Below are 11097 nucleotides of genomic sequence, written 5' to 3'. Positions count from 1 at the left end.
TATTTGTTTCCAATCTTACTATATTTTTTAATAGCATTTCTCTGTTACAAAGCACGTTCACATTTTCTCACAACCTTGAAAATGTTTCTAGATGTACGTATGTGGAGTTACTCCTTAGTGGCAGTTAAAGTTCTTTTTGTAAGCATTGAATACATTTACCCTTACTCTCTGAGGTCACATACACTGATATGTAGCAAACTATTACTCAGAACCATCTGATGAAGGAAAATGAATAATACACCTGTTCTTTCTTTGCTTTAGGACACCGAGGCTTGTTTGACCATTCGTCACACAATGCAAGCTCAAAAGTAAAAGAGAGGAAACTACATGGGACTTGTCCTCCTGTTGGTCGTGGAACCTACGGAAAACCATGTTTGAGTGAAAGCAGTCAGAGGTCCCCATTTTTTAATCCCCGGAATGGTTTTCACACCATACATTCAGAGCACAGTCCTGTGAAGCCAAGGATTATTACAGTGGTGAAACCCGGTGGACGCACACTCAGAAGGATAACCTTGCTTCTCAACAGGAGATCGGTCCAGACCTTTGAACAGCTGATGGCTGACATTTCAGAAGCTCTGGGATTTCCACGCTGGAAGAATGACCGTGTGAGAAAACTTTACAATCTGAGAGGCAAAGAAATCCAAAGCGTTTCTGACTTCTTCAGGGAAGGCGATGCATTCATAGCTATGGGGAGGGAGCCCCTCACTTTGAAGAACCTGGAAGTGGTATTACAAGAGCTTTATCCTGAAAATCCTTATGCTGCCGGTGCTGCCGTTCAGCAGAATGAGGAACAGTCCCAAAAACTGAAGAGCAGACTGTATGACAAGGCTTCAAAAGTGGACAGTGGCTTTGATGAGACAGAAATGACCAAGAACTGCTGTGATGGCATGTCTCCCAAAATGGTAGCTGGACGTGAAGGAAAAAGTCAAGCCAAGACGAAGCAAGAAGAAAAAATGAAAACCAAGAAAAAGTGGACTAGAGAGAGCTGGGGTGGTGAGCAAGGAGTGAAGCCTTCTAGAAAAACCCGAGAAAACGAGAGGTACCTTAACCACGAGAGGAGTCTTGAGGAGGGATTAGAAGAGAGTTCAGAGGAGGTGGTGAGATGTGAGAAGTGTGAACAGGAAAGGCAGGCCAGACAAAAGCTGCAAAGGGAAAGGCAGGCTGAGGCCTCATTTGAGAGCAGAGACGCATGTCAGAGGTACCATGTAGAAAGAAATGCGAAAATCAGGAATTGCCAAAAATCCTCAGACACTTGTCTGGAAGGTGAGGAAGTTGGTTGGAAAGAGAATGGCTGTAGGAGGACATGGAAGTCCCTACATAAGAATGTTAATGAAGTGCTGGAGAAGCAAAAAAGGAGCATGGAGAAGGAAAGGGATGCGGAGAAACATGAAAACCACAGGAAGGAAGTAGTGAAAATCAAGAAGAACGCTGTGGAAGGGCTGCAGCTAACTCACGAAGGCAAGGAAGAGAATGGAAGTAGCTGCATAATGAACCAAAGCGGTTGGCTAAAGAAAGACGCTCTGAGGGATGCTGAGAAAGCCTCTAAAACACATAGGGAGGGCAGAGAGGGACAAAGGGCTAAAGAGGAGGGTGCCAGGAGAGAGGGGAACATCACGTGTAGAGAGAGTGACGTGACGCGCCGAGAGAAAACAGGGGAGCGCAGGGTGAATAAAGAAGAGAACAAGGCTCAGGGACTGGAAAGCACGAGCCGGAGGCACGTCATTAAAAGCAGATCCGACGTGGAAAAACACTACGAGATTGGCAGAACTATTGGAGATGGGAACTTTGCAGTGGTGAAGGAATGTCGCCGCTGTGACTCCAATCAGATCTATGCCATGAAAATCGTTGATAAATCCAAGCTGAAGGGGAAAGAGGACATGATGGAAAGCGAAATTCTGATCATTAGGAGTCTCTCCCATCCCAATATAGTAAGCTTAATTGAAGTGTATGAGACAGAAGCTGAGATCTACCTAATCTTAGAGTATGTCCCAGGAGGGGACTTATTTGATGCAATCATAGAAAGCGTGAAGTTCACGGAGCATGATGCTGCTGTCATGATCACTGACCTGTGTGAAGCTCTGGTTTATATTCATGGCAAGAACATTGTCCACAGGGACCTCAAACCAGAGAATCTTTTAGTAAGTATTGAAAAACACCTCACAGGTGTGCAGGAGCTGAATTTATTTTCCTTTTAGTTGTGGTTCTTTGAATATTTTTAAGCGAATACTGTGCAGAGATAATGTGCTGTGGCAGGACTGTTTGGAAAATGGGTACAATTTTGCAATGAAATTACCGTTACAGTTCACTTTGTGTAGATCCACTGTACATTGCAGAAAGCAGTACTTGCAGATAGAAATTCAAATGAAAATGACCTGGCTTTTGGGGTAGTGAGCATTTGTATTTTTCTGGAAAACAGAATTAGATACTCACACAAAGCAAGTTTGCTGTAGACAAACACATTTCCTCAGTAAAACAGACCGAGGATCAGTAACAGCCTGTTACTCAGCATCTGACTTTCGGGTATGCAAGGATGAATTTTTTTTGGATGACACGTGCACTGATTCATACGGCATCTTCCTTGCAGACCAAAATTTATTAAAATTGCTAATTTAGCTTGTTTATTTGGTGGACTATTTGTCCACTGCAGTCACACACACCACACACGGCTGTGCTAGTCCTCTACTGTAGTGATTTCTATCTTGTGACAATTTGTTTTCTTAGGAGCAGAAGTATGATGCAGTTGATTGAAATAACCTGACAGTAAAATGTGAGTGTTTTGATGAAATACAGTGGTAAAGTCAGCTCAAATATTAACTTCATGCCATAGAGAAAAGTTCTTTTTTTCCATCACATTTCTGAGGCTACATTCTTCGCATCTGGCACTGAGGTCAATACAGTTACTCACATGTGTGAATATGGAGAGAAATGTTTGCAGTAGTGCCTCTTGACAAGACACCCATTGTAGAACAGTAACAGTAAGCAACTCTCCCTTGCTAATTATGAGTTAGACTTTTGTACTAGGCTTCCAAATTTCCTAAGAGATAAATACAAAATATTTGCCAGTCTCTAACAAATCAGATTTAATCTGCTAGCCGAAGATCATAGCCAGAAAAAAAGTAATAGATTATTTAGTTTTATGTGGTATACAGTTCTTTAAGGGAATAAATTTTGGGAAGAAATCAGAGTGGCTTTCTGGAGAAAAGCAGTAGTGTAGCCTGTAGGACATGCAGAGATTGAACAAGTTTGGACCTGAACAGTTTGTTCCCAAACCTTTTGACTAAGCAATAGCATCTATACTAGGTCTTGCTATGCATCCTGCTTAGTCTGATGAAAATCCTTAGTACGTGGTCTGTGTGTAAATAAAAGATGGTGAGTGCAAGTGGCTCGTTTGCAGGAAGAAGTAGGCTTTTAGGCCCTGCCTTCATGCCTTGTTTTCCCTCGAGAACAAAAGTTCACTTAGAACCACAGGGCTTTTTCCAGAAGCTGTTTTTCCATTATGAACCAGGCTCTGCTCCTTCCTATTTGCTGAAAATAAGCTAGTGCATGTGAAACACCTGAGACCAGATGCTTCATTTTCCTTTATAATATGTAATCATCGTGGTGATGCAGGTAAGTGAAGAGAGGTTAGATATGGGTCCATTCTGGTTGTTTTCACATTGAATTGGCAGCACTGCAGAACACAGATTGCTGGGCAGCAGCGAAGCTGTATGGCACTGAAATAATCATGTTGTCCATTCTGATGGTCAGAAAATATTTTGCAAGGACGGACTGGCCCCCACCTGTAGGTATTTTGTCATATGAAAACAGTGTTACCCAAACACTATGGAAAAGAAAATTGTGCCTGTTTCAGTTTCACCTTGGTGCTAATTGGCTGTGAATGCCTTTATTAGATATCATTTACATAAGGCATCCTTTTGAAAAGTTGGTCTATTCAACAAACCAAATGAGTTTATAAGCACTTGATAATGTTGGATAGCTCAGGTTCTATCTAATAATCATCCTTTTAAACACTGACTGAGAAAGATTCTGGCTTTTAATGTGCTGCCTCTGCCTCCTCAGAGTGACCGGAGCAGTAACAGTGGAGCAGGAAGGAGAACTGCAACTAATGTTAACCTCAGCTACTGCTGAACAATAATGAACAGTATTGAAGCAAATTTCACAGGTTCATCTCCTGTTAGTCACACAGGGGCTGGGGGCAGCCTTCTGGAGAGAAAGGACAGTGCTGGAATTGCTGTGTCCTACAGGGTTGTCCTTGGGTGTGGGATGCCTGTTGTTTCACTTCAGGTTCCTACACTGCAGATGTTTAAGTCTGAATTAGTCTCCTTAGACTTTCTTTGCTCACAGAGGGCAGAAATGGTTATATACTTTTAGACTGTGGACTTGTTTGTTCTACACTGGAGTCTTAGAATCATAGAATTGTCCAGGTTGGAAGGGACCTTTCAGATCATCCAGTCCAACCATCAACCTCACTCTGATCAAAACCATCACTAAACCATGTCTCTAAGCACTAGGTCAACCCGGCTTTTCAATATCTCCAGGGATGGGGCCTCAACCACTGCCCTGGGCAGCCCAGTCCAAGGCTGTTATTAACCCTTTCCATGGAAACATTTCTCCTAATCTCCAATCTGAACCTCCCCTGGCACGACTTGAGGCCATTTTCTCTTGTCCCATGGCCTGGGACTTGGGAGAAGAGACCGACCCCCCCTGGCTACACCCTCCTTTCAGGGAGGTTGATGGTTGGACTAGATGATGAGAAAGGTCCCTTCCAATCTGGACAATGCTATGATTCTGTGAAGGACATAAGAAGTTGTATGGCCTAAATTAGCTGTCCGTAGAAAGTGCAATGAATACTGGTCTTCCTTATCTTAATTAACTCTACAGGCAGGTACGACAAGGCAACACTTTTAAATGGAATTTTGGAACCATTCTTTGTAGTCTTGAATGCAGAAACAGTAATAGCTGTCTTTTAGGTGTCACAGTAAGGCTAATATGTTCATTTAATGTTACTGTTTTTGCTTTCTTCTCACCATTTCAGAAAGTCTATACTGTCGATGTCAGAGGCTAGATTTCTCTGGAGCATGTTGTACATTTATGCGATACTGCTCTGAGTAAGTAGTCTGGCCTCAGGAAGGAATAAAAGTGACCTGAGAAGCTTTTGTTTCTACAGTGAAGCATCTTCACATGCTCAAGGTGATGCCGAGGTAGATTGAAGTGGACAAAGCTGGGGCTGAGGGCAACGCTCGCTCTGCCCAAAGCAACCCAGTTGTTGTGAGCACAGCGTTAGTGAAGATGCTGAGGAGTTCTGGAGGGAGGTTTTCAGGTGTGCTGACAGGTTACACGCTGTCTTTGACATGGTTGTCACAAAGCTGTGAAGATAATACCCAGGGTGTGTGCTGGTGTCAAGTGAAAGGAAAGCTCGGTGGTTTTTCCCTGGAAGGACAGATGGTGCAGTGTTGCCACCTTGTGCTGCGAAGAGAGATGAGGAGTCTGGCATCCCAAGAAAAAAGAAAAAGTGCCACAGTGTATTTTACAAAGCAAGACATTTCCTGCTCATTTTTGGGATGGGGATTAAGACCAGTGTGTTCTCCATCCTCTCCACCCCCCTGCTGGTTTCTAAAAGTTTATCTAAACTTTTCAATATTATTTGTACAGTAGCGTGCAGGGATATTAGTTGAAATTTTCTTATGTCATTTTAAAAGTCGTATTTATACAATAGGAAAATATATTTGTGCTCATATTTTCATAGTACATACAAAATTGAGCATTTCAACTGTGAGTTTTTTGGAATTCCACCGCTATTGCCCCTTTTCAGTTGTGAGTTTTTTGGAATTCCACTGCTAGTACCCCTATTGTTAAAATATAAATCTTGTGGATAGATGCTGCTCTAGAAAGTAACACTTACCTTTGTGATTTATTTTTCGTTTTTGTCAGCTATTGTGTCCGCAGTGTATCATGGCAAAAAATCAGCATGAAGTTGACTAATGAAACAGAGAAAACGGCTATGACATTTTTGCTTTCTCCTATACAGGTTTTAACTGCAGGGTTGTAGTAAACTTTATTTTCAGTTTCATGCTGAAAAATATTTTCTCTTAGAAAAACATAAAAAATCCCAAATATTTTGCTCAATCAAAACTGCAAGTGTTTGTATTTTCTATATAGAAGAGGAAAAAAAGGGATTAATAGGCTATAATGTATTGTTTTTGTAATATAATATTTTTTCTTAAAAAAAAAATAAAATAAACCAAACCTTCTTGCTTAATCAAAATTGGATGAGTGCTTACAGTTTCTACAGAGATGATGGGCAGAGATTAGTGACCTGTAACATAGAAGAGCACATTTTGTCCCATCTGTGCCCTTAATTATCTTGTATAATAGAGACTATCTGAACTATTTACTTTCTTAAGCACTGTCTGATCCAAAGTGTGAGGTGTTGAAGCATGGAGTGTACCTGTCGCATCAGATTCCAGTTTCTCCATTCAGAACCTGACTCCAGGTTTCTTTGGCTTTCTTGTAGACATTTTAGCTGCTGATCTGTGCCCTATACTAAAAGGGAAATACAGTATCCTACAAAGGATATCCTGTCCCTATAAAGACAATTTTTCATTTAAAACAAATTCATGACATTTTTTGCCTCTTTAAAAATATTTGAGTATCAGTCACCAGTATTAAGAATACTGATGTGTTTAATTGTACTGCTACATTCTTCAGGACTTGGCCTTTGAATATTTTCTTAGCAGTGTTTCATTATTGCATTACAAAATAGCGCTAAAGACCCACGCATACAAAATTAGGATGGGAAGAAGTGTTTTATTTACTTTCCAGGTGGATTTAGGAGATGGGAACTGCTTAAAAGACCCATTTAGGAGAACAGTTCTTCATGGATCCACGTCTCCATCTATTCACATTACAATGTGATGACTGTGACTCATTTATTTTCAGGGCCGCAGGTAGAGTAGCAGAGTAATTTGCAAAGAAAGTGAAGCTTTTGTTTGTTTGTTTGTTTGTGAGTTTGGTTTTGTTTTGGTTAGACTGCTGTGATGGAGATAGGCTTTTCAAGTGGCACTGTAAAGTCAGTAGCTTACCTGGGAATATCACATTTAAGCATAAAGACACCCACAGCATTCTTCTTTGCTTACCCAGGGGAAGAGTTTACTTCCCCAAGAGGAAACAATAACATTTAATAGACACTCAGTTCTTTTTTTGTCTTCCTCCTTTTCATTTCTTGGAAATTACAGTTTATACAGCAAAGTTTTCTTTTCCTGTTACTGCTTGTCCTCTTAAATATATGCAGCATCTCAGTATATGGGGTGGGGGAAACCAACTTTCTGTTTATCCGAATACTGTTTACATTTCGTGTTGCTTTACTTGAAGGCACTATTATTAGAACTCCCTGTTTATCATGAATTAATTCCTCTATCTTTTGCTGTCTTAAAATGGATGTGGACTAAATATATGTATTTTTCATTGAGTCTAGGTTCAACATAATTCAGATAAATCTACTACACTGAAACTAGCAGATTTTGGCCTCGCAAAGCAGGTTACGAAACCCATATTTACCGTGTGTGGAACACCAACGTATGTTGCCCCCGAAATACTTGCGGAGAAGGGTGAGTGTATATATTTATAATTTGCCATAAATCATACAATTACTTTGAACTTCCTAATCATGGAAATACTCCAGACTGTTTCAACCTACTGATACAGGGTAGGAGGCTGGCTAGCAGTGTAGTCTGTGAAAGGAAATGAAACCTTTAAGCTTTTGATAAACATATGCATGACATCAGTCATGTTTGCATAATTAATGTCTATGGTAATGTAACACTGATTTCCAAACAGAAAAGCCACAATATATCAAAATATATACCCCATCCTGGGCTGCATCAAAAGCAGCATGGCCAGCAGGTCCAGGGAGGCGATTCTGCCCCTCTGCTCTGCTCTGGGGAGACCCCACCTGGAGCACTGCATCCAGCTCTGGAGCCCTCAGCACAGGAAGGACATGGACCTGTTGGAACCGGTCCAGCAGAGGACTGAAGCACCTCTGCTATGAGGAAAGGCTGAGGGAGTTGGGGTTGCTCAGCCTGGAGAAGAGAAGGCTACAGGGAGACCTTCCAGCCGCCTTCCAGTCCCTGACGGGGCTACAGGAGAGATGGGGAGGGACTCTTCATCAGGGAGTGGAGCCATAGGACGAAGGATAATGGTTTTAAATTGAAAGAGGGGAGATTTAGGTTAGATACTAGAAAGGAATTCTTTGCTATGAGGGTGGTAGAACAGGTTGCCCAGAGAAGCTGTGGCTGCCCCATCATCCCTGGAGGGGTTCAAGGCCAGGCTGGATGGGGCTTGGAGCAACCTGGTCTGGTGGGAGGTGTCCCTGCCCAGGGCAGGGGGGTTGGAACTGCATGATCTTTAAGGTCCCTTCCAACTCTAACCACCCTATGATTCTATGGTTAAACTTATGTAACAAGCTAAAACATCTTTTGCGTCAGAAGAAATTTTGGAGATTTCATATCCAAAAAGATTCAGTGCTGGAAAGGATTCAGTTTTGTTTATGACTCAAGCAAAGCTATTTCTGGGCTTTGTTCTGTGGAGCTGGGTTGCACATCTCCACTTATATCCAATTTCAGTCGAAACTTGGCACTCTCTTAGTGCTTTTTTGAAGGGAATGTGAGGAGGACTGTTTTAGAAATGTCTGCTGTGTTTTCTCAATTAGTCTCCGATTGACATTGGCCTTGTGAGACAGTGTTTGTGAAACATGTTGGAGAAGAGAAGCACTTTGTGAGAGCTGTAGTTATTAACAGACAGAGCAGCTCAGCTTGTAAGAGTGGTGTACCAGCCACTTATTCTTTTGCTGACTTCATCTTTTTTAGAAACTGAGCAGAGCTGCTGTGTTTCTTGGAAAACAGAATGAAAAAGAAACGGTTCCCTTAAAGTTATGAGTTTTCTTTTTGAAACGGGACTTTTGGTTTGTTTTTTTCTTCCTTAGGCTATGGGCTCGAAGTAGATATGTGGGCAGCTGGTGTGATCCTTTACATTCTGCTCTGCGGTTTTCCCCCTTTTCGCAGTCAGGATCGTGATCAAGAAGAGCTGTTTCAGATCATACAGCTGGGTCACTATGAGTTCCTGTCCCCATACTGGGACAATATTTCTGCAGGTAAGATTCAGCATGTGTAGCGGATCTGAGAAGTGAAGAACTCCCTTTTGCTCAGGACAGTGAGCTCAATAAACTGGGGGTGTCTTGTAGGTCTCTCTTTAGTTTGATAGTATCGATGGCTGTGTATCTGAATGTTAGGTCTGATTGATTTCTTGCCTTCTGAGGCAAGGGCAAGGATTTTTCCTTGCTTTGCTTGCATGAATTATCTCTGTAGAAAATGTAACAAAATAAATCTCCAGGGTTATGTTGGATTGTAAAGGTGTGTGCAAAAATCTCAAAAGCTGAAAATGGAATCCTTGCTCTGCAGAACACAGTGTGGATTTTCTGTTGGGGTCTGCACATAGTGATTTTACTTTTCTTGCAGGCTAGTGCCTTGTGCACTCTTCAATATCTGAAACTCTAAAATCCTTCACTCTATATACAGTCTTTTAAAGAACTTTCTCAGCAGCATTCTATGACTTGAGGGATGAGATCCCCAATGCTAATTCCTGTGAATCAGAACACCTGATGCCTTTGGCACGCTTTCAAGATTTAATTTCCTTCACTTTCTCCTCTATTTCTGAAGGGGAGAATGATGTCAGTAAAAGATATGCTGGAGGTTTAACATCTCCTGGCACCACTTCTAAATCCAGTTGTTGTAATATCTTCTAGTGATAGCCACAAAAGTCATTGTGGTAAAACTAATATGAAAAACCAAGAAGGACGTTTTGGGTAGGTATAACTGTCAGCATCATCACGTCACTGTTCTTTTCCCCTCTTCCCTTTTCTTTCTTTCATAATAGCAGCAAAAGACCTCATAACCAGGCTGTTGATAGTGGATCCCCAGAAGCGCTACACAGCACGACAAGTACTTCAGCACCCTTGGATCAGAACAGCTGGAAAAACCAACAGCAGAAATTTGCAGAGGGAAGTGACAATAAATATTGAGCGTCATTTCCGGGCCCAGCGCCGAAAGGAAGTTGCAGATGAGGACACATGAAATCTCCTCAAGCTCATTTAGTCTTCTTTTTATTGATTAACAAATGGTTTAAGTTTTATTTTCTAAATGAATTTGGCCTTTGGTGTATAGCTGCTGCTGGCCATTTTTGTTTTTTGATTCTGAGATTCTAGAGAAGGACAGATCAAATTCGCATCCGTGTCCCTCTGATGTTCCTTGAGAGTCTCTCTGTTGACAGCACAGGGGACTAGATGTTTCCTGGAGGGTACCTATTATTTTTGTTTAAATACTGATTTGGGCTATTACATTACAAAATGTATACCTTTTTAGATGACAAATAATTTGCTTATGTGGCTGACATGAGTGACAGCTGTGAAATGCTTTCTCTTGTCTCTTTTTGTATGATACCTTCCAGGAGTTTTCTGTTTATAGTGTTTTCAAAATTGCTGTCTCCATACACATCCTGCACTAATTCTCTAAACTGTCTTTTCACCAATTATAGCTAGTAATGGAGAAGGTGAAGGAATAAAAAAGAGTAAATATATTCTTTAGCTGTAGGATATGCTAAATAAGAAGGAAGATACTATTTATTAGGTTGTGAGGTAAGAAAAATCCTTATAGACTAAATCAGATATTTTATGATATCTCCCTTGACAACATCTTTTATTGGATGCTCTTGGCAGTAGACTGTACAATGTTTCTGTTAAACTATGGCAGTGCTGTATAATAGTAGTTTCATTTATTTATGAGAAGAAGTGGGAAGATATCATGGCTGATATGTTTTCAAGACTACTAATAACTTTCAAAGTGCTTTTACTTCCTACTCTGGGAGGTAGGAAGCTAAGCAATTCTAGGGAACTTTGGTTCTTTTCCCAAAAGTGTAGTTATGGAATGATAACTCAAGTGTTTTTTTCATACTGCTTTTTTTTTTTTTTTTTTTTTTTTATGAAAATTAACTACCAAGTGCCATCATTTTAAGACTATAAAACAGTGTAACCTATGAAACATATAC

General features: G+C 41.0%; 1 protein-coding gene across 2 annotated transcripts; it reads left to right on the top strand.

Moving 5' to 3' along the window:
* Positions 1–263: 263 nt before the first annotated feature.
* On the top strand, positions 264–11024 carry DCLK3 (doublecortin like kinase 3). Of its 2 annotated transcripts, none has more exons than XM_014941517.1 (4): positions 264–2138; positions 7475–7607; positions 8981–9148; positions 9931–11024. In XM_014941517.1, the coding sequence occupies exons 1-4, from the start codon at positions 555–557 to the stop codon at positions 10125–10127; spliced, it is 2082 nt and encodes a 693-aa protein (XP_014797003.1). In that variant the 5' UTR covers positions 264–554; the 3' UTR covers positions 10128–11024. The 2 variants fall into 2 exon arrangements, with proteins under 2 accessions (XP_014797003.1, XP_014796994.1); XM_014941508.1 differs by having other exon boundaries at positions 409–2138; positions 9934–11024.
* Positions 11025–11097: the final 73 nt, after the last annotated feature.

The sequence above is a fragment of the Calidris pugnax genome, unplaced genomic scaffold (genome assembly GCF_001431845.1).
Source record: "Calidris pugnax isolate Ruff unplaced genomic scaffold, ASM143184v1 scaffold23, whole genome shotgun sequence".
Taxonomy (NCBI): domain Eukaryota; kingdom Metazoa; phylum Chordata; class Aves; order Charadriiformes; family Scolopacidae; genus Calidris; species Calidris pugnax.
This window is presented reverse-complemented; position numbering and strand designations above follow the sequence as displayed.

Bases quoted from the DNA above. Each gene is read 5' to 3' on its own strand.
- DCLK3 (XM_014941517.1), top strand. From the start codon at position 555: ATGGCTGACATTTCAGAAGCTCTGGGATTTCCACGCTGGAAGAATGAC. The intron at 7,608-8,980 runs GTGAGTGTATAT...TTTCTTCCTTAG, and splicing joins CGAAATACTTGCGGAGAAGG to GCTATGGGCTCGAAGTAGAT. The intron at 9,149-9,930 runs GTAAGATTCAGC...CTTTCATAATAG, and splicing joins CTGGGACAATATTTCTGCAG to CAGCAAAAGACCTCATAACC.